Here is a 24,855-nt window from a genome sequence, read left to right as displayed (position 1 = left end):
AATTCAAAATTGCATTACATACGAAATTATGTGTATTTTCATATAATGCTTACTCCAACATTCTTAGGCTACATGCATATGGTATTTAATACAAAAAAAATTCATCTCAGGATAAAATCCTTGAAAATGAACAGTTAAAATGATCTATTGAATCTGACCTCGTATTAATTGTCAAGGTCATGTCGGGATGTTTCATTATTTAGTAATATTCGTTTAAGTACCTTTGTGTGTTTATGTAATACTCCTTAACCATTTCCCTATATTCCACAGTCATATTATGCATTATTTAGGATTGAACCTATTTAGAATTTAATCTAAAACCCACCCTCCAAAAAAAGAAAGAAGATTTTTAGATTTATTTTTGAGCTGAGAAAAAAGGGAGATGGGCTTGTGTAGTGTTGTATGAAATATTTAATTAGCAATAACTGTATATTGTAAAAAAAACTATAAAGTTACTTTCAAATGAAAAACCTTAATTGAAGATATTAAAAAAGTTTCTTGTACAGGCACCACAATAGTTATTACATATTTATAAGAGCACAACAACACTGTTGAGAGGTGTCTGTTCAAGATTTACTTTATAAGCTAAGAATTTGTTTGCCTAACCTGCAGGTTGTGTGACTTGCTTTAATGATATGCAACAGACACTCCATCATCAAACAGCAACATGTCTAAAATTATTTTGTAAATTGTACTGTAGCTAGTGTCCATTTTTAAAGGGATAAAAAAAACCTTACAATATTTCTTTACACAGTGAAATAAAAATATCTGGCATTCCAATATTTAAAGATATGATTTGAAGACCTAATATTAATTCTTCCCAAGACACTTATTAGGTTCGCAGTAATAGAGCTTTATTTTTTTATCTTGTTTTTAGTGCTTTATTTCATTTATAATACAGAAAAGCCATGAATATCCTGTATATTATATCCTTATAAACGGTGAGTTCTGATGTCATTTCTGTCACATGACTCACCGAAACTTGTGTATTATAATAAATAAAGTACCCCCGGTTGCAAAATATGAGGATATTAGAAGTTACCTTGGAGTTCCATGACCTGTATAAAATATATAAATATATAAGGTCATGAAACTCCTCGGTAACTTATAATATCCTTATATTTTACAAGAGGGGGTACTTTATTCACTATATATACACCTTAAAACTTAATTTCAAGCAAACTATGACTTAATTTTTTTTATCCCACATTGACATAAGATGATATTATTTTTCCAATTTTTCTCTTCTGTTCAGGTACAGTATCTTGTCCTAATTGTCTACATAAATGCTATTTGTTTAACTGCACCTTTCAAATGTGTTCATTTTAAAGGGACTCTCTTGTCTGCTGTCAATAAGCCTCTCAAAACATCCCCTCGGTGTGAATATAGAGGTGGAGCATTCAAGCAAAGAGTAAACTCACAATAGCATCACTAGCTTAGACCATATCAAAATGCAAAAGAGTTCACTGGTGGGCAGATGCTGTAAAGGTGACTTGGTTTTGAGGACCCTTGATAAGTAGCTACAACCCATTCATTTTAGCATTATCAGAACTGTTTTATGTATCATATTTTTGTAATGCTAATGCAAAATATCTGCGATAAATAAAGTATATAATTTTTATAATGACAATATAACGATATACGTTTTTACAATGGTGCTCATTTTTAGACATTTGCTGGGTAAATCAGTCCAATCAGTTCCACTATTTTAATTTTATTTCAAGCTTTATTCATTTTTTCTTTTTTTAATTTGCCTTTTTAATAACTCAATTCACGAGAAAGCATTTCTAACTGTTAAGTTTGATGAACAACTATGAATAGTTTACGAGTGAAATCGTTTCATCCATTATAAGTTAATGTTTCACTGTATTTAGAAACCTGTACAAGTAATTATAGTACTGGATTAAATGAATTAGAAAAACATGAAAAATTCCCAGCCTGCTTTGGATTTGCTGGATTTTTAAGCAGGTATACGTTTTTTTTTCACAAGATGGGACCTAAATGATGTTTAACTTAACAAATAGCTGAACATTTTAATTACAGCTAATGAACTTTTAATGTGCACTGCTTGAAAAATAAAACTATCTTGTACATTACAACAGTGAGGCACTGTTGATTTACAAAAGCCGGCCTATTCCTGAAATGGCTGTTCATTTAGTAACCGGCCTACAATTATAAAAACATGTTTTGCTTGGTGTCATTATGGATGTACTCATTTACATTAGTCCTTTCTTTATTCATCACGTTTATCAACAAAAAATGTGTACTTCCTCATAAATATCACTTTTCATAGTGAAAGAAAGTTCAGCATTTCCAAGTATTTCTCATTATAGTGGTCATTATAGCACTTGGGACATTGTAAGGATTTATAAGAGGAATATTTATTAAATTGTAAAAAAAAAACTCAATCCCATGTCTATGAACTGTGACTGACAGAATACTAATGATGCCTAATGCCTCCTCTAAAAGTTCTTGAATGTTTTTCAGTGGTAGTGGAGCAATGTCGATCAACAAATAGTATTAAACATTTGTTTGCACAGTGTTATGTTAAGTCAAAATGTTTTTGAATTAAAATATTCAGGGACCGTACAGTACGTCAGTATGAGATTTTCGATCAACATTCAAGTGACAGAATGTGAGAAACACAGAGGTCAATTCAGTTAAACAAATGTGAAAGGTGTTTTTTTCCGGATGTCAAGGAGCCATAGTTTCGTTGGAAAAGAAATTGTGCCATGTGGCAGAGTAACAGCTGCCAAAGAAACCTGTACTGAATATAAAGCAGTACATCATGAATTTTATTATTTATGAGAAATGACAATGCTATAAAATGATAATATAAAAAAAAAATGTGTGCAGGTTCCAAAACTAAATATGGTTCCTATTTCTGTAAATGTCACTTTTTACAAGCCTGCAAATGAAAATATTTGTATTGATATTATCACTATTATAACAGGGTAATTTCATTCAGATTTTAAAAGAAAAAAAAAAGAAAATGTTGACCCCTATTTCTCAGTTGAGGCAATGGCCATATTTATATAGTAGCAGGGTAAATAGGGCACACACTTGTTCATTAGGTTCAGCCATGTAATGTGCCACCTGACATTATAGATTCTGAGAAAGCAAAGTGTATACAGATGTAGAGGCCTATTTATTAAAGTTCAAATTTTAGTGTTAATGATTAAACTCTTTCCCCCATATGTAATAAATGGTGCTAAGTTTGCCCAGGCAATAGAAAGCAATAGAAACCAATACGATTTTTGACCTATAAATGCTTTTTGCTGATTTGTTGTAATGGCTTACTGCTCATGGGAAAACAGGGAGTGTCTTTTATTACATAACCCCATATTTCTCTTCAAATTGGAATGTCATGAAAGTTATTAAAAGATCAGATTATAAAAAGGATGAATGAAAATAGTCGCTAAGTGATCCGAAAAAAAATCAAAAACTTAAAATTTTGTGTTTGGATCTTTAAAACCTCTAAAACCATTAATGAAAGCTAGATCTTGCAAGAAAAGAAGGGCAACTTCCATTGACCTTGACAGCTTTTACTTGGCAAACATTTGTATTCATGAACTTTATGGATTTTACTCTTGATAAATGATAAACAATTAAGGATTAAGGAACTATGAGAAACATGTGATTGTTTGAACTAAAAAGCCCAAATCTGAAAAAGTTTCCAGAACATTCTTAAATTGTCTTCTTAATGTTGGCAAAGCAGAGTATATCATGGATCAACAGGTTAGTCCTTCCCTGTTAATCCCTTTTAAAGTGAACTTTTTTTCTGTGATACAGGAGACAAATACAGTCAATAAGATGGAAGATCTGCCAATACACACACACAGATGGTCAATTGTATTAACCTAATTCATCAGCTCCATGGGCCAATTGTAATGACCAATATTCAATAATTGCAGCTCCATCTTTTAAACCCAATTTTCCTCATACATGAACCAATGGGTTTGTTTGATTCTGACCTACAGAATCAACGTTTCTGCAATAGCATTCACAATTCGATACCTGCCTTTGATGATTCTATAGCATTAAGTAATCTTTAATTCTCTCATTTTTCCAAGCGTATATCTTTCAGTGGCCTCTCTTTCTATCGTTCAACTGTATGTTTCTTTTAATTCTAAACTCTAGCTCTGTGACCAGACATTGGTCTTAACATTCAAATTGTGCTAGCATTATAAGTAATGGAGTGTTAACATTTAGAGGCATATTTATAATACAAAAAATGGTGTAAATGTTGGTTAGAACTAATTAGCTTATTTATAAAGGTCTGCGTTTATGCCAGATGCTTAAAATAATACCATTGATTTACACCACTATACACCTGGTCTAACTATTGAAGTAAAAAGGAAAGTTTCAGTAGCTAACAATTTCTGCCATAAGACGTTTTACAAAGTGTATGAAGACGGGACCCTGTTTTTACTGTGTTTTGAAGTGATGGATTCCGTCTTCTTTCCATGATTCTCTGTAGAGACAGACTATGCATTCTTTTTCCATATGCAGGCACTAATATGATTCTAGACACCTCCTAGCGATACATAGTAGAAGGTTTCAGCCACACAGTCACAGCTGTGAACAGTACCCTTTCCATAAATGTGTTTTAATTTGTTTTAGGTGAAAATAAATGTCATAGGCAGTGTGCAATTTGCATAATACATTAATGTGATCATTTAAGCACTTATTTTTCTCAGCAAAGAGTAGAAATATTCAGCCAATTTAAGAAAACGTTATATCAGACAAAGGGAACATTCTCCACAGCAGTGATCAGAAGATGTAGAAAACATCTGTGCTACTAGTCAAGTATCAGACTACTTCACACACCTACATAGCTTCTGCTATATGTTCATGATCCAGCAATAACAGAAATTATGTCATGCAGAATTTTAATAGAACAGAGCTAGGATTACAAAACACCAATAATGTATTTTGCCAAGCATATTAAACTATGTATCTGAGGATTCAAAAGGGCAATTTTAAAAGTCACTGCAATGCTTGCTTGCAAATATATTTTTCCTATGCCAGTGTATGCATAACACACAAGTATTGGTGGTGGCCCGTTCATCAATAAAAGACAGTGCAAGAGGAAGAAAAAGGAACTATAAGGACATGCATGCTACATAAAAAATAGGAAAAGAAAGAGATAGAGAGAGAAATAGAAAGACGAAGGAAAGAAAGAAAGGGAATGTGGGAAGAGGGAGATATATTTCTCATATTCCTATGGCAGGAAGATATTTTCCCATATTCCTGTGACAGGAAGCTTAATGCTCCAAGCTCCTTTAAACATTTTGGGATAGTGAGAGTTGAGCGAAAGGAGGCCATTATACTGTATATATATATATTAGACACTGGGGAAATAAAGTTTTTAGAGACAATTCCCACTTTAGGGGACAGATTATAGACTATAGAATTCAATGGGAATTGTCTCAAGCTTCTTTATTTATTTTCCTATTTTCCTCCTAATTTCCTTCCCTGGCGCCTGTTTCCCTGCCCTATCCACCCATTTTCCATCCCATCCCCTACATTTTCTTACCATGTTATAAGTTGGATACATCTCCCCACCCAAATGGCATCATTTGTACTGCATATATGCCCTCCATTTGCTATAGCATCGTCACATTTTCCTTAAAAAAAAAAACCTCTTGGCCATTTTCACATAATCAGTGACATTTACATCTACAAACAGTGCATGTACATAAAGACCCTTATTCAGTGCACAGGCAGAAATGACTGATAAAAAGTCCTGCTTGGACTGATCAGTGTAAAACTTAAACCAAGCTCAGGAGAAGAGGTTAGGAGAAAAAATAAGAGGAGAGTTTCTATGGGAATCAGCAATGCTATCTCTTCATTGGCTAGACTGGAATGGATGTTTTTTGTAATCTGAGAAGGTTTACTGCCTAAGCTTGGAACTGAGCATGCTCAGTAGCCAACAATAAAAAAAAAACCCCGAAGAGAGGGCCAAGTAGGTTAGAGGAGGAGAAGGAATCCCAGGTGATTAAGTGGATGCTGTAGCCTTACTATTAACCTTTAAAAACAGAGTGGCATGTGTTTAAATACTTAAAAGTATAATTTGTGTGGGGGTTTACATGTCCTTTAACCCTGTGAAATACTTTGCAGCATATTCATATATACCCATGGGCAAAGTCTCAAATGATCCTCTTATAACATTTTTTTCACTTTTTCCTGTTTTGAGCAATTTGAGAAAAATAAGCATTAAGTCCTATGGGGAAGATGCAGTCCAAATCATTTATCAAGAACACCTATGGGTTCAATTTCAAAGCTGTACTGAATTTCAGATTGCAAAAACATTGCTATACACAGTAGGTTACCCATTATTTAGTGTAGCAATGGCTGGTCTATTGTGCAAGGAAGATGTCTGACTTCCACCAAAAGTGAAAAATGGAGAAAACCAAGGAATGTGCACTCATATTACTTTGTATCTTGCATATATTGAAAAAGATAAATATATTATTAAATATATATATATATATTTATCCATGTAACAAGAGAGCAGCACTCATAGGACTTGTTGAAAAACATACAATATTTATCAACATTTTAGAGAACCTTTGTCAAGGTAAAAAAAGGTTCTCTATGTAAAATCCAGAAGTGTTGATTTCTAAATAAATATTTTGAGTTTCCCTATATGCTATATAAATACCTATTTATCCAGGAGGCACCTGGGCTAATAACCTTCCATTTGGAGTGCACCACATCACGTATATGTATGTATATATATAAAAAACATTAAATATTACTATGATATGGCTTTCTATTCCAGAAAAAAAGAAGAGCTCTCCCAAACAAGTCATTTATATTATTTTCCTGTCATAGAGCATTAAATACTGCGGTTAAAACACTCCAGATAAGTACTAAAAAAAATATGGCTTTGTTTTCATGAAACCATAACATTTCCGGATCCCACTCCTTCATCATAATTCTGCTTTTCCCAGCTTCTTATTGTCCTTTTGGCTAACAAAAGCATTTTAACTTGTGACCTTCTTGAATACTCCCCACCCTCTAGACATATTTCTTCCCACCTACCTGATTTGTCAAAGAGCCATTTCTTGAAAAAAGTACTTTCCAAAGTTTCACTCTCTGGAGCTTTCTCTTCCTTTCCAAAACACCTACTCCCCATTATCTTACTAGGACTGAATTAACAGTTGCTTTATTGTCTTTTCCTGGACTTTATTAATCTGCTGAAAGCACTTTAGCTGATGTTTTTTGCTTACATTTTAATAGTAAATTGTACCTTTAAATACATTTAGATCTCCATTCTTTATTTAATATCATTTAAATGATAAATTAGTCTGTTAACAAAGCCCTTAACAATTAGCAAATTAAATGTTTCTGTTTCCTGAGATTACTCACAAATTGCAAGATGTCAAACGTTTCGGTAAAGTAAGTCTAGACTAAAATCAAAATGAACATTATATGCACACATGCTTAATTTTACTTTGGCCTACCTACTTTGATTTGTTGGCCTATGATTGTCTTCCTGTTGTGGGAAATTAAAGGAAAGAATGTGCATTCTCAGCTCATAGGAGAATCCCAGAGCATGGAAAGCTCCAGTCTTTTTATAATGTCTAAAAAGAAAAAATATACTTACTAAGCTCAGGGGACCAATGAATTTTCCTTCTTTCCTTGGAAACTCACTGAACCAAAGTTACAGAGAGCCAACCAGATGATCTTTTTAAAAGTGTTGTTTTCGGCAATAATTTATAAAATCTTAAAACAATTAAATTGTTTAGTGTTGTTTAGTTAGCTTAATTTTTAACAGTTTGCTAAACAATTTCTTATGGAACACACTTATCCCGCTAATTAACATTTTGTATAATAAAGTTACTTATTTTAGATTTAGAATGATTTTGTTTTATATGATATGATATGGATATGATGTACTGTAGTTTTATATTTATACTATATAAATGTGTAAAGCCATTTTGGAGCTATACCATTCATTGGCAAAGAAGACTCCTTGTAACTCCCAGCAGAGAATGCATTACACAGGCCTCTCTCTCTAAGATGAGCCCATGCTGGATGAATGGAGGATGTCACACACACTTAAAAAGTCTTTGAATAACTGTGGTTCTTTAAAACAGGGTTAACTGTTTATTATCTGGAACTCACAAAAGTGTTGCAAATGTCACTTCCACTATACAGTTTTTTCAGATATAGTTATTTCCTTGAGGGTATTAGACACAGGCAGGGTATAAGCTACAGCCAGTAATAGCAGTCACTAAACAATGTCCAGTCCAATATAAGGGCATCACTGTTACATAGTTACATAGTTAAATTGGGTTGAAAAAAGACAAAGTCCATCAAGTTCAACCCCTCCAAATGAAAACCCAGCATCCATACACACACCCCTCCCAACTTTTAATTAAATTCTATATACCCATACCTATACTAACTATAGAGCTTAGTATCACAATAGCCTTTGATATTATGTCTGTCCAAAAAATCATCCAAGCCATTCTTAAAGGCATTAACTGAATCAGCCATCACAACATCACCCGGCAGTGCATTCCACAACCTCACTGTCCTGACTGTGAAGAACCCTCTACGTTGCTTCAAATGAAAGTTCTTTTCTTCTAGTCTAAAGGGGTGGCCTCTGGTACGGTGATCCACTTTATGGGTAAAAAGGTCCCCTGCCATTTGTCTATAATGTCCTCTAATGTACTTGTAAAGTGTAATCATGTCCCCTCGCAAGCGCCTTTTTTCCAGAGAAAACAACCCCAACCTTGACAGTCTACCCTCATAATTTAAGTCTTCCGTCCCTCTAACCAATTTAGTTGCACGTCTCTGCACTCTCTCCAGCTCATTTATATCCCTCTTAAGGACTGGAGTCCAAAACTGAACTGCATACTCCAGATGAGGCCTTACCAGGGACCTATAAAGAGGCATAATTATGTTTTCATCCCTTGAGTTAATGCCCTTTTTTATGCAAGACAGAACTTTATTTGCTTTAGTAGCCACAGAATGACACTGCCCAGAATTAGACAACGTGTTATCTACAAAGACCCCTAGATCCTTTTCATTTAAGGAAACTGTGATGTCCTCCATCCCTGCTTACGTCCCTATGCTGGTGGATGACACTTGGGGGCAGATGTATGAAGGGTCGAATATCGAGGGTTAATTAACCCTCGATATTCGACTAGGAACTAAAATCGTTCGACTTCGAATATCGAAGTCGAACGATTTAGCGCAAATCCTACGATCGAACGATCGAAGGATTATTCATTCGATCGAACGATTAAATCCTTCGAATCGAACGATTCGAAGGATTTTAATCCAACGATCGAAGGAATATCCTTCGATCAAAAAAACTCAGGCAAGCCTATGGGGACCTTCCCCATAGGCTAACATTGAGTTCGGTAGCTTTTAGCTGCCGAACTAGGGGGTCGAAGTTTTTCTTAAAGAGACAGTACTTCGACTATCGAATGGTCGAATAGTCGAACGATTTTTAGTTCGAATCGTTCGATTCGTAGTCGAAGTCGTAGTCGAAGGTCGAAGTAGCCCATTCGATGGTCGAAGTAGCCCAAAAAACACTTCGAAATTCAAAGTTTTTTTAATTCGAATCCTTCACTCGAGCTTTGTAAATGTGCCCCCTAGTGTACTAACCCATCTGTTCTCTGTGGAGCTGCTTTGCTAACTGCTCTCAACCTAATTCTCATTCCTAGAGTGAGCTATTACTAGCTAATTTTTCCTTTTTCTCCTACTGAGGCTTTCTTTTTAGCACCATGCAACCACTCCAACAAATGTGGTTTGAAAAGAAAACAACTTCATGGTGCCTCCCCTTTAAACAAAAGAAACACCAGATAGCCTTGGCCAATAAAAAACTTCCAATATATGCCTTAAGATGGAGATATATAAACAGCTCTCTCCACCTAACTTTGAACAGGCCCAGTCCAATACTGGGTTGAACCCTTAAATGGACTTTACCTGTTTTTCCTTGGAGCTAGATAAGATTATAATATAATAAATAGATACGTCACAAGGTAACAACTCATGCATGTTGGATTTTTTTTTCAAGACTACTAGTAGCTCAGTGGATCATCAGTATATAAATGTATAACCAAGTCAATTTATGAAGTAATGGATGTCTTTCTGACTTTTTACTACTGATGAGGCTGTGATTGGTGAAAGATTTTAACCAAAACCACTGGCAAGGTTTTTGAAGTATTTAGAAGCATCTTTTGAACATTGTCCCGAGCATTCTGGATAATATGTCCTGTACCTGTATTATTATTACTATTAACAAGTATTTAAAAAGTGCCAACATATTCCACAGCACTGTGCAATAAATAAGTTTATACACTGAGCATGCAGATTACATACAAAAATACAACCAATAATGATACAAGATGTTAAAATGGCTCGGTCCAGAAGAGCTTACAATCAATATTTAGCCAGGTGCTATAATACAACAGAGCACAATTTCTGAAAATCCCTTTCTTTGCATGCAGTACAAGTAAAATAAAAAGTGTTTGGAAAAGGACCATAAATAGACGTTACTAGAGCAACAAAATAGAGGTCCAGTTGAAAAGTAGCATAGTAAGATCCAGACACATGGCTGCACTTTGTACTGCTGCAGTGGTATATTTATCACCCTGATCCACTTTAGATACACCACAGGCCTGCAAAGTTTTTAAAAGAGACCTATTATATACTGATTGCGCATAAATATTTAGTTTACCAGTGTTTATATCTACTTAAATGTAGTTTAATTAAAATAAATTCTCCATTTAAGGGGATTATTTACTAAAATCTGAATGTATCTCATTGCCAAACTCCCATGCCCGATTTTGACTTATTTATTAATAAATTAACTTGTTTTAACGGGATTGGCGAAAAAATTTAACAGAAACCAGAATGGTACGATTTTTTTTGGCCTTTCTCCTGAAAAGCTTGACTTTTTGCTTGAAAACCCCAAGAAAGTCAGTTTTTTAGGATAAACTCAGTGCAGACCACAATAAGTTCAATGTAGGATAGGTGCCTCTCCCATTGACTTATACAGTACCTTGAAAGATCTGAGATGGCAGATTTTTGGATTCTGGCTTTTTGCAGCATCGGGGTATAATAAATATTGAGAATTTTGATTTTTTTTTTCTTTCCATGAAAAATTCGAGTTTTTGCCCCAAAAAGCTCAATCAGAAAAATTTGAGGTTTAGTAAATAAAGTCGAAGGATTTTGCGCAATTTGTTCGATCGAACGATCGAAGGAATAATTGTTCGATTGATTAAATCCTTTCGAATCGAACGATTCGAAGGATTTTAATCCATCGATCGAAGGATTATCCTTCGATCAGAAAAAACTTGGAAAGCCTATGGGGACCTTCCCCATGGGCTAACATTGACTTCGGTAGCTTTTAGGTGGCGAACTAGGGGGTCGAAGTTTTTTCTTAAAGAAACAGTACTTTGACTATCGAATGGTCGAATGATCGAACAATTTTTAGTTCGAATCGTTCGATTCGAAGTCGTGGTCGAAGGTCGAAGTAGCCAATTCGATGGTCGAAGTAGCCAAAAAAATACTTCGAAATTCGAAGTATTTTTTATTCTATTCCTTCACTCGAACTTAGTGAATGGGCCCCTAAGTGTCTGTGTGCTTGTTTTAAGCCTGTTTATTATGAATAGGTGTCTTCTTTATAGGTATTTTAGAATATTGACAAATTTCCTGCACAGGGATGCACAGCTTTATGGGGGCCCCTGCAGGCAATAAAATGTCCCCAAACCACAAAAAATTATTATTACTATTATTAAGATTATTGTTATTATTAACAACACTTAATTAATAAAGCACCAACATATCTCACAGTGCTGTACAACAGAACACATTTCAGCAGAACTGTCGATGAAAGGACATGTAAAGCCCAATTCACTGGGGGGGGGTGTCAATTGGTTTAAGATCCCTCAGTGTATGTAATTATTCATTTTTGTTGATGCTCCTTTGCAAAAAAAGGGAAAAACCAAATGCAGTCCCACAGAGCCATTTTAAAACACTTTACCAGGTGTTTTTAGGGCAGACTTATACTTGGCCCTGCACTACAGCATAAAATCTGCAAATTCTACATTAATGCCTTTGCACAAATCTTTCTGAAAACAAATGCCTGGAAAAAGTAAAATGGCGGAATTTTTTTCCTGGACCAGTACATCTGTTGATAAAAGTTGAAAACTACATATTGGCACATTGTTCTTTGCCCATATTAGTGGAAGTAAGAAGAAGATTTAGAAGAAGATTACTGAAGGCACTTATAGTAATTCAGTACTTACAAGGTTAAGTCAGTTCCTGCTATTAATAAGAGTTGATTCATGAGCTTGCCTAGGTTTCAGATGCTTTAGCTGCCCATAGTTATGGCAGCCGTAGTAAATACACGCTAAGAGTTATAGTCATACATATACATGTAATTATGTGCTTTATTCAATTATATACAAACACTGATGAAATTAAAGAACTCAAACTGACAATAAAGAAAAGCCCCTACCTACTTCGCTCCCCCATACTTCAATATGTCTGAAAATGTCCCTAAAATATTTCACACCTAACAGTGCAGAATAAGCGCAGCGAAGCTTGTGGGCACCAACTTCCAGAACTCCAGTCTTCATCTGTATCTGTGTATGCGCAGTTAGAGCAGTCTTCCAGTTTGTACCGACTGCGCATGTGACAAAAGTGCCCGAAATTGCCAAAGAGGACCGAAATTGAGGACCCAACAAAAATTTAAAACATCCAGAAGATGGCACCCACAAGCTCTGCTGCGCTTACTTTGCACTGTTAGGTGAGAAATATTTTGGAGACATTTTCAGACCTATTGAAGTATGTGGGGGGAAGCAGGGAGGGGGGATTATCTGGCTTAGTAGGCAGAGGCTTGCAATCTGGTTTTAACAACAAAACTCCACTGAAATTGCCCTTACCCTTAAATTATGTCACTTCCACCTATGGAACATATACAAAATACGATCATTTATTACCCAAGATGCAACCAAAATTCTTATTCACTCTCTTGTCATATCACGTGTAGACTACTGTAACTCTCTTTTAATTGGCCTTCCCCGCCAGACACGGTCACCTCTCCAGTCCATAATGAACACTGCCACCAGGCTTATACACCTCAGCAACCGCTCCTCCTCTGTCATGTCACTCTGCCAATCTCCGCACTGGCTTCTGCTACCTTTCAGAATAAAATTCAAATTATTGACCCTGACATTCAAAGCACTTCATAACTCTGCCTCACCCTACATCTCTGAGCTCATCTCTAGATACTCACACCTATTTAGAGAAGTCTATCTTCTGCTTAGATACCAAATGCAATACTACATACAGTACTACATCTCTCATCTCTGAGCTCATCTCTAGATACTCATCCAGCCACGTACTACCCTCCTCTACTGACCTACTACTTAACTCTTCTCTCATTACCTCCTCACATGCTCGCATTCAAGACTTTGCAATGGCTGCATCCCTCCTCTGGAATTCTCACTTGTGTGTGTCTCTTAAAACACACCTATTTAGAGAAGTCTATCTTCTGCTTAGCTACCAAATGCAATACTACATACAGTACTACATCTCTAACACACTTAATTCTGATCTTGCCCACTCCCATACTTTGTGTCTTATTCCCTTCCCTTTAGATTGTAAGCCCATTTGCACAGGGCCTTCCTCGCCTTTTGTACCTGTATTGGTTGTGATGTATGTAACATATGTTCTGTGTAAATATTTCATGTGATGTGTGTATAAACACATTTACTTTACAGCACTGCTGAATATGTCGGTGCTCTATATATTCCTGTATAAAATATAAATACATGTTAACAATAATAATAATAATACATATTATTGCTTAAAGGTTTCAGCAATACTATTTAATCCATTTGAATCATGCAGATTATCTTTCCTTCCCAATTGCAATGTATCCCTGAAGCCATCTTTATCAGAAGGAGTGGTAATATATATAATTATAACAATGCATATATTATCATATCACACAATCTTAAGATAAGATGTATGACATGGTCAAAATGCCAAGCAAGTTATTTGCAGCACTGTAGTGGCCTAAAAAGCCTCATCAAGGGGCAGATATGTCATGTTTTCAGTTCTCATCCATTGTCAAGGTGATCATTAGAGAAGAATGAAAACTAGTCAGTTTTGAATTGGCTGTTAATTTAATCAATCGGTCTAATGTCACACAGTGCATTTGTAGAAAATGCAATGTTTGCCACTAGACAGTGAGGAGTTCCTTCATTGTATGTAAAACAGAGAGAAACCTGGACAGGAAACAAAGTTTGGAACCTGAAATGTTGCTAATCCAGTGGGGTTTTAAACACAGACAGTTAGGTACTGATGAGAAACCAACTAAAGACTGGTTTCATCCTTATCGGTGGTTCATCAGTACAGAGGTTTCTGATCAGCATAAGCAAAGCATGAACTCCAATCAACCTGAGCAGAAGTTCCATTGGTTAATCGTGGTTATATTTTGAAATCTGCAGAATGAAATCACACTTGATTTATATCCAGTGATTGCTATTACTGGCAGGGCCGTATTTACTGTATATACAGGCACCGAGGGCTTGTGCCTAGGGAGGGAACAGCCCACGGGTGCATATATACTAGATAACGTTTTTCAAAAACAAATAAAAAACTCTCCCCAGCCACTGCTGGAGTCTTGCCTTGTAAATCTTACAATGAAGGAGTTAGAGTGTATTGTGCACATCGTGGCACAGTGACTGCAGAAGTAACGTCACATATAACCGGAAGTGGCCCCAGACCTTAATACAGTTGGCCGGGGCTTGCTGTATTAATCAAAAGAATGCAGTGAGGATGAGACAGAACATTGGTAATTAAATAAAAAGGATCATGAACCAATAATCATATTGATTAATTTGTCAATGTGGAAGTTTGGGGGTACAGCTGTATGCACAGTGCTTTTCAAACTGTTGATCAATGGGCAAACATTTACACATTTTTGAAGCATATAAGCAGCAATAGAGATATACTGTATCTTTTTTTCTCAATATTGCAAATGTGTATGATAATGTCAAATGCAGAGGTGGAATTTCTGTGCCCAAACAAGGAGCATGAGAAATGCCAAACCTCATCATCATTTCCTTAGTTTACCATAGGGACTTTCAGCATAATAGAACATCTTTACTCAGTGGTTCAGAAAATTCTCTACTCTAAGCTCTGCTGTGGGAATTCAGTAGGATAGAGGCGTAGAATCATTGTAAATGTTTGTAATTTGCTTAAATGTGGATATCCCTTTGTGCAGAGTATAGTTAAAAACGGAAATAAGCAAATAAATAATTAGTGAGATCTTTCTCTTTCTGCACGTGTGTGTGATAGACAGAGATATGAATAAACAGAAAAGCAGGAATTGTTTTAAGGATCAAGTGAAGGCTTCAAATCATTCCATACAGTATTTTTCCCCCAAAGAAAAATGACCCATATATCACCCACCGCACACTCACCTAACTAATTAACAATTAAAATTGTGCAACGGTATAATAGTTGTAATAATACCAGCCATAACTTCATTTGTTACTAATAGTGCAAAAAACATCAACCAATACAATGCAGAATGAAAATATATACAGTAAATATATATACATATATCTATTCAATAAAGAGGGTCCGCACTACAATGTCCATGTTTCTTAAAGTGCTTTATTCCATATACTTCACCAATGTCTTGGCTCCTAGAAAAAGGCCCCAAACAGGAGAAGAAATGTTGGTGATTTTTAAGGAGTAAAGCACTTTAGATAACAATAACATTTGAATGCAGACCACCCTTATTGTCTTTATTATAATTTTTGACACTTTAAAGTGGGTTATTTACTAAACCTCAAATTTTTCTGATCAAGCTTTTTGGGGCAAAAACTTTTTAATAGAAAAAAAACCTCCAATATTTTCGAGATTTATTATACCTCGATGCTGCAAAAAGTTTGAATCCAAAAATCCTAAATCTCAAACCTGTCGAGGTCCTGTATAAGTCATTGGGAGAGGCACCTATCTCAATCTCAAGTTATCGTGGTCTGTGCTGGGTTTAGCCCGAAAATCCGACTTTTTTAGTCTTCGGGCAAAAAAATTGTACGATTTCTGGAGAAAAGATTGTACGATCCGGGGTTTTTTTACCATTCTGATAAAATCTAGTTAATTTATTAATAAATAAGGCAAAATCGTGCATCGGATTTTGGTCAAGCTTTTTTTTTTGGGACAATGAGATAAATTCGGATTTTTATAGTAAATAACCCTGGAAGAGTTTCCATGAATAAATCTGTTTAGTTATACTGTCCAAAATGTCCATGGTAAAAAAAAAGATTTGCAATAAGGGCTTAGATTCAACATAACATTATATCTCAAAAATAAGTCTTTTTTTATTAGGTTGTTGAGCACATTTTTGGCAAAATGCAAGGTTAATGTCTAAAGTTAATATATGATACAGACATAGATTTAAGGATTAGTATGCATCAAAGTTGATGATTTTTTCTACTCAAAGCCCAAACATCAACGTTAGTCCTCTAAGGAACATTACAACAGACAAATGTGTTATTTTAGGTATACTGCCACAGAGCTATTATGTAAAGCATAGGACATTATATATTATGTATTAGATAATTCTGACAACATTACATTTAAAATAGTTGTTTTTGCCAGGCAAGGTGTTAACTGCACAAAACTTCTTTAAAATGTATTTTAGCAAGAAGAAAAATCCCTACAAATATCCATGTCTTGATTTGAATGAATGAAAAATATGATTGATAAAAGATGTTGATCACTGTATCATATATTTTGTGATACACACGCATATGCACCTCTGACATTTTATTTTTATATTACCTATTCATTTTTTTCTTCAAAAGTAGATGCATAATATAGTGGAAATTATTTTCCCCCTTCATCATTACTCCACTGAATATAGAGATATTTTCTTGCATGAAAATTCAATCAACATATTTATTGTTGCAAATATTCATAAAATGTTGGTCACTTGCAGACCAGCTTGATGTTAGTGTTGGTACCACAATAACCTATTCATTGTCTTGCTGTTTTTTTCTTTTTAATTTTTTAAAGCAACCATCAACCATAATTAATTAAGTTTTCATAATTTACTAAGGGGCATATTTATAAAGGGTCAAATTTTGAATTGAAAAATTTCTAGATTCGAATTCAAAAAGACCAACCGAAATAAAGTCTACGTTTTTTTTGGTTGAATAGATCTGTACGAATCGAACGAATAGCGCATTCGATCCCCAAAAAAACTTTGATTTTTCAAAGTCCACAATTGACACCAAATATGTTCAAGGAGGTCCCCCATAGGCTAAAACAACAATTCGGCAGGTTTTAGATAGCGAATGGTCGAAGTCAAATTTTTAAAGAGACAGTACATGAAAAGTTTCGATATTTAAATCTTTTCATTTTTTTCAAATTCGAATCGAATTTGGACTATTCCCTTGTCGAAGTACACAAAAAAATAGCTCAAAATTAGAATTTTTTTCATTCGAAACTTCACCTCGACCTAATTCACAATCTGCCCCTAATTGTATGCTTCTGTGCATGGGTGTTTAAAATTACTACACTCTTCTCAGGGAGAACCGGTAGCATTACCATATCACAATGCCAGTGCATTGGTGGCAAATTAAAAATAAAAACGGTTCGATGCCTGATTGTACAGCTTACTCACTGGCTTCAACACTGTGGGGCTTACTTACTAAAACTCAAATTAATCAATTTTTTTATGAAGACAATCCGACCAAACTCCCTTCCACGATTTTAACTCATTTATCAGTAATTTTTCTAGAAAAAATCCCAGTATTTTCTAAGAATGAATCTGTCCATTGCATCCATATCCAAGAAGTCACACCTCTGGGTTTGACTTTTTTTTTTTTTACCTTTCTTTGAATCAACTAGCAGTTTGACAGGTTCCAGGCAAACAGATTGAACTGGAAGTGTGTCTTATTTCATATAACTTACAGTTATGATAACATCAATTACGGTTAGGTTTTGTGTTTGTGCTAAATTTGTCTATTTTAATATATTGTATTATATATTTATATATATATAAAAGTGTCATTACATTAAGAAATTAGGGTATTGCAGCATTGTAATAGTAATTTTTCTCCTTGTTTTTTATTATGTTATATTTAATCTGAACAATTGCTACAAATTGGCTTAACTCTTGTAACACCATGTAGTTAGACTTGTTTTGCATGCTCCATGTGCCAGCATCCCCTTTCTTCTTAAAAATTTGTTTTCAATGGATTTCTGTTTCATCCAAATTTAAATTTTTTCCCTTAAACTCCAGAGCTTGTAAGTAAAGCTCCTTACCTAAAAAAGATGTTGATTTTCCAGCTCATTGAGTGGAGACTGAATAGGAAATGAGCCAACCATGCACATGGCTTCACCTACCAAGGAGGACTGTCTGGAAATATTTGATGACTTTTGGAAATACACCAACTTAAAGTGGCATAAATTATTGAGATGTCACAAACATTGCAATGTATATCCATTACAGCATCATTAATGTGTAAATTAACCAACTAAATAAATACTTATTATGCTATAGATGGGTAATTTTTTTACTAAATTATTAGATGGACTTTTTTATTTTTATAATGTTTTTAATAATTCGCCTTCATTTCTGCATCTCTTCACCCTCAAAACTAAAAATTTGGCATGGCTTTTTATGGAATACAATAACGAAATCACAGCACCATCCAAATTGTGTATAATCTTAAAAAAGCCTTTATTGGGTTTCTTGCTTGGAAACGTGAAAAAAGGCCACGCAGGCCTGAAACGTTGTTTGTTCGAGATCTTTCTTTATTTGCGTTTTAGAGCAACATTAACAAGATTTTAAGTTGATTGCTGAAACTAGTGTATTTACATTTTCTTCTCCGTATATGTGTAAATGCACACATCTGGTTTCTCTTGCACATGTTTTAGCCCATATTTTTCATTCTGTATACATGATATCTTTTAGCATTTCTCCTTCTAGGAAATGTTTGAAAATCAGATAATATAATGTTGAAGCTATGAATTTTCATGTTGTATATGACAAATTCAATATATCATTAAAATAGACAGAAATAAGATAATAACAAATGGGAATATATATTCGATAGGGAATATAGAATATTCTTTCAGTATTTGATGATTAGATTCCTCTTTTCTTCCTCCACTATCTCCATCATGTGAGAATGAAAAATGAGTACAGGAATTTTGTTTGAATCATTTCCATGTTTTCATTATCCAAAATAAGAACATGACCAGGTTATCCTGTTGATCCTACAGCAAATAATTCATTCCTATTTCTATAAAACATGTTTAGAAGTCATTTTTGAATTGGAAAGGAGCACAGATGTTTTTCTCTTTACAAATTTACATAGAGTAGACTGTGGTTATAATCCAGAGAAGCAAAATGCAAGGCCATTCCTATTATTTTTTTTTTAGAAATAAACAAATAAACATATATTTGCTGATTTAAAGTATTTGATAGTAAAAACCTACCCTCCTGGCTCTGTCTTATAGATAAAAGATAACATTTTGGGATTGTGAGAATATTGTATAGAGTCACATGTCCCGTGTAACCTTGGTCTAACTTGACTAAGCATTAAGAAAAATACACTTATTTTTTTCACTTTCCTACACAATTACCAAACAGTTACGCACAAATTAGATAAGCTAATCGATAAGCTTTTATAAAATGTATTTCAGAATGTTGTTCAACATGCAACATATCCTTCGATCAAAAAATCACAGGCAAGCCTATGGGGACCTTCCCCATAGGCTAACATTGACTTCGGTAGCTTTTAGCTGCCGAAGTAGGGGGTCGAAGTTTTTCTTAAAGAGACAGTACTTCGACTATCGAATGGTCGAATAGTCGAACGATTTTTAGTTCGAATCGTTCGATTCGAAGTCGAAGTAGTAGTCGAAGGTCGAAGTAGCCCATTCGATGGTCGAAGTAGCCCAAAAAACACTTCGAAATTCGAAGTTTTTTTAATTCGAATCCTTCACTCGAGCTTTGTAAATCTGCCCCTAAGGGGCAGATTTATCAAAGGTTGACGTGAATTTTCGAATGAAAAAAAATAAGAATTTCAAGCTAATTTTTGTGTACTTCTACTAGGGAGTAGTCCAAATTCTATACGAATTTGAAAAAAAATTGAAAATTTGAATATCGCATTTTATCATGTACTGTCTCTTTAAAAATTCAACTTCGACCATTCACCATCTAAAACCTGCCGAATTCCTGTGTTAGCCTATGGGGGACCTCAAATGGTGGACTTTGAAAAATTTACGTTTTTTTTGGGAAAAACTTTGAATCACTATTCCTTCGATTTGAACAATCCGAATTCGGCCAAATACTGACCTATTTGATCGAAAACAAACCTATTCAACCCAAAAAAAACTTTGACTTAATTTCGGTTAGTCTTTTTGAATTCGAATTTTGAAGTTTTTTCGAAATTCGACCCTTGATAAATATGCCCCTAATTATACCAAAAATGTCTTGCTTAAACTGTAGTTCACATGTATCAATTAAATGTTAGCACTTGGTTAATAAATCCATTATAACACAATGCCAGCTCATCATAATTGGTGCTAACATCTTTCTGTAATTGGTTATATAAAATATAAATAAACACACATATATTATAGCAAGTTCTTATGCTGTTCAGAATTCAGTTATTCTGTTCTAGTTTGGGTAAGATCTCTTCTTTTCAGACCAGGCATGCTGTCCTAGTCTAACAGTATTTAACAAAGAATAGTGTTTGAATGAGCTTACAAGTGGTATTGGTTGGAGAAGGTGTTAGTAAGCAAAGAACAGTTGGTTTATTTATTAAAGGTAAACTATTAGTGGATTTAGGGCATTTTGAAGCCACGCTTATTCTATTTCTGTAAAATTACAAATGCCACAAAAGAAATTAGAAGATCCGAATATAAAAAGTTTGAAAGTTTGAACAGAAAAAACGCAGAAGAAAATACAAATACCTCTAAAACCTCTCAAAATTAGAGTTTTTTTGAATAATTGCTAGCAGAAAAAATCTGAAAAATTATCTAGTCTGAATGGCTAAAAAAAGTCAGATAAGATTAGAGCAGCTCCCATTGGAGAAGTTTGTATTAGAGATTTTTGTGGTTTTTACACTTAATAAATCTCGAATGTTTCAAGTTTCAGCAATCCAGATGCCGCCCCCCTCCACTCCCACTCTGCGCTTAAAAATTTGCGTCAGAGCGGGTGTAAGAGGGCAGTATCGCTAGTGCATTAAGCGCAATGGCGCTCTCTGCACCAGCGGAGCCGAATTTCTGGGTTAAAAGCTCATAAAGTTACAAGAGGCAGCTTTTTGCCACCCCTTGTAACTGGTCGCTCGCTGCCGCCTGAGGTTAGGGTCTCACATTGCCTCATGGCAGAAGCAGCCCTGATACAGTGATAACCTGTCATTTTCTTTGCAATATTTTCAAATAATACCAATAGCCCTAACAGGAGACAAGTAACATCTTGACTGTAATGCAGTTTTGTTTGCTTAATCAATGGCTGACCTTTTCACCAGTCTAAGCCTTGCCCAATCACCAAGACCCATCTTACCATCCTGTTTTATGCTTGGGAAGAGAAATGCCCACTCTGATAACCATATAGGAATTTTCGGCATGAGCTGGTATGCATTAGACTTGAGAGGACAAGGACAAGGTTGAAGGCCTTTTAATTTCTATCAGTTTGATGAAAGGAAGATAAAATGGTGCATAGCTGATGTAGAGGTCACTTGTCAAGGCTTAACCACCCACTGAATTAAAAGATCATTTGAAAGTTTTGGGCTGTACTGGTAACAAGTGAAAGTCTACCTCTACATCACTTTTAGACAATTAAAGTGTATTTCCCATTTTCTTTGATGTTATTTGCTGCACATAAATCCATGTACTCTAGACCAGGGGGTCCCCAACCTTTTTTACCCTTGAGCTACAATCAGATATAAAAAGAGTTGGGGAGCATAAAATATGTTCCAAGGGGGGGGGGCAAATAAGGGCTGAGGTTGGCTTTTTGGTAGCCCCTATATACTTGCATTCTACAGGAGGCATTTGTTTGGCAGCAACATCCAATGGGTTGGTAAGCAATGTGCTGCTCATGAGCCACTGGTTGGCAATCACTGCTCTAGACAGACATGTCACCCTCTGGTAAAAAAACAAAACAAGCACATGTTTGCGTATTGATTGCTACACATCACCATGGCTTTTTTTGATTTCTTAACGATGTTTAGCAAGTGTAAAACGTGCAAAATGTCACAGCAGAAAATGTGCAGAGATGCGTGACAAGGAATCTTGACTTCATGAATCGTTAAATCTTTATGTTAGAACTCAGTTCTTATTATTGTCCTTATTTTTCTTGACAAGGCGTTGTCTTTACAGTAACTGCAGTCACATTATTATGCTGCATTCAGCGGCACAGTTATTGTTTCTGCTGATAACATCACCCGTACGCCGAGCAGCACTTCTGGTGTAGCACGAGAGGTTCACTTTGTGACCTGCATTATTCTGGCAGTTACTGGAAGTCTATATCATGAATGCTATATATATATATATATATAAATGTTTATATAAACACACAAGACCCATGAATATCCTGTTATAAAAAAAAAAGATCCTTTGAAATGGTGCTTACCGTATTCTATGTTTTATACTTTGACCTAGAATTCAAAATTCTAAATTGCATTGTTATAGCAGCACATATAAATTAATTGAGGTCTATGGGCAGAGAAATCTGAAGTTCACGGAAAATAAATTCCTAAAATACTGGAAATGTGCAGAGTGAGTGGTGTGCAGGCGGGCACATGGGGAGGCACATTTATTAACGGTCGATTTTCGAATTCATGTGAGTTTTTAAACTCCCCAATACTCCCATAAATTTGAAATTCAAAATAAAATCGAATTTGTTAAACTCGGACGAATTTAACAACCCGAAAATCCGACTCGAATTTGATCTGAATTTCATCAAACTAGATTCTAGTTCTTCTCAGAAAAAAACTCAAATGTCAGGAAGGCTTCAAACATCTCCAAATGTATCCCTTGACCTCTGCCATTGACTTAAACAGCAATTTGGCAGGTTTTTGGTGGCGAATAGTCGAATTTAAATTCTTAAAGGGCCAGAGTATGATAAATCTCGAAAATCAAATTTGAATTTTTTTTAAAAACCCGAATCGAATTTGGATAACTGTCTAGTCGAATTTGGGGGGGGGAGAGGAGAGAGGAAGATTGTAGGTAGGGTAATTACTAGTTCTATTAGCAAATGGATAAATATATTGTTTGTCAAAGGATTGTTAATATCTATATAATGGTCTAATTTGTATACTGAAAATAGAACCATGTCCTCCCCCCAGGGGGGCCCAATTATTAGCCTACTGTCACCTGGGCCCCCAAGTAAAGTAAAAGTAAAATGGAGTCTCACTGGAAAGCAATTCCACACCACTAATCTCCCTTGTCATTCTCAATTATGATAAACCTCCTACTCCACGTAAGACTCACCCACTCCCTTTTAATCTCCACCCCTTTTGTGACTCACAAATTGTATTATTTCATCTTGGTCCCTCTGACTACAGTACTCCTGTATCCCACTGATGGAAGCCCTGATTGGAAGTATTCAGCCTATCTGTTGGCACCTTTAAATTTTATTTTAAGTCACTCCATTAATTATAGGGTATTATTCCTATAATATTAAACAATACACTCATGACTGACGGATGCTTAATCTTGTCCTGCAGACACAGACTCCCCCCCCCATTTTATTTAAAATTATAACCATCCATTGTAACCAATATATGTTCTTTGTATTTCCCCAATGTCATTGCATTGGGGAATATGTTGCTTCTTTATAAATAAGAGATCATCTGAAATGTGAAATATACAAAGATATATCTTGTACTGATAATGCAATAAACATTGAATCAAATACTGAAACTCTGATTTTTTAATTTTCTAGGCCACATTTTCCTTCTGCACTGCTGCGTGGGGATTAAAAGCCATAAATGAAGCGATCACCGGGACGAAAAAACTGGAATAATTTAGCTATAGCATAAACATATGCAATCATTCTAGCAAATGTACAAAGTAAAATGTACCCAGAGCAAAACTGTTTTATGTTAATATGATTAACCCAATTCCTTTTTTGCTCTACAGTAGATACAGGCCATGGAATACAACCTTTCATGTTGAGATAGTACATCTCAGTTCATGTCATATGTGATCTTCAATAGCAAATGGTACAACATTGGAATGAGAATGAAGTATAATGTAACATATGCATTTGCAATGTGTAAGAAACAAAATTTTAAATAATAATACCCCCCCCCAAATAAATGGTATTGTTGCTTTGTTTTCAAATAAAATGATTTCAAACCACTGTTAAAATGTATAATGTGTGTTTGATATAAGTAGTAGAGGTAAAGGCTCTTGTATTTTATTAGTTATGATTTGAAATATACAGATATTGTTTCTCCAGATGTGATGCAATTATTTGATTGTGGGCTTATACAATGGCTACTTGCAAAAGTAACAAAGAGGAGTCCACCAGGGGTGTTATTACAGAGGAAGCAAGTATAGGGCTCCACGGGGCTCTAATTCATATACAATTTTAATAAATATTGCTAAAAAACGTCAACCTCTAGACATTTTTGGGGCCTGAAAAATAATTTGCTTTGGGGCCCAGTAATATCTAGTTACATCTTTGGAGCCCACCCCACACTAAGGGGGTTATTTATTAAAACCCAAATTGATCTCATATTTTTATTAAACCAAGTCCGACCAAATTCCCATCCATGATTTTATTTTATTCATCAATAAATTAACTCGAAGTAAGGTAGGGAAACAAAAATCTGAATT

The 24,855-nt window shown here is 35.0% G+C and overlaps 1 protein-coding gene across 1 annotated transcript in view; it reads left to right on the top strand.

Moving 5' to 3' along the window:
• Positions 1-24,353, top strand: part of agmo.L (alkylglycerol monooxygenase L homeolog) — a 156,283-nt gene extending 131,930 nt beyond the window's left edge. The window contains exon 13 of the mRNA XM_018267345.2: positions 23,957-24,353. Within this exon, the coding sequence (XP_018122834.1) occupies positions 23,957-24,037 (81 nt within the window). The 3' untranslated portion in view covers positions 24,038-24,353. The remainder of the gene's footprint in view (positions 1-23,956) is intronic.
• Positions 24,354-24,855: the final 502 nt, after the last annotated feature.

The sequence above is a fragment of the Xenopus laevis genome, chromosome 6L (genome assembly GCF_017654675.1).
Source record: "Xenopus laevis strain J_2021 chromosome 6L, Xenopus_laevis_v10.1, whole genome shotgun sequence".
Lineage (NCBI taxonomy): Eukaryota > Metazoa > Chordata > Amphibia > Anura > Pipidae > Xenopus > Xenopus laevis.
Note: the sequence above shows the minus strand (reverse complement) of the source record. Positions and strands in the feature narration are given on the sequence as shown.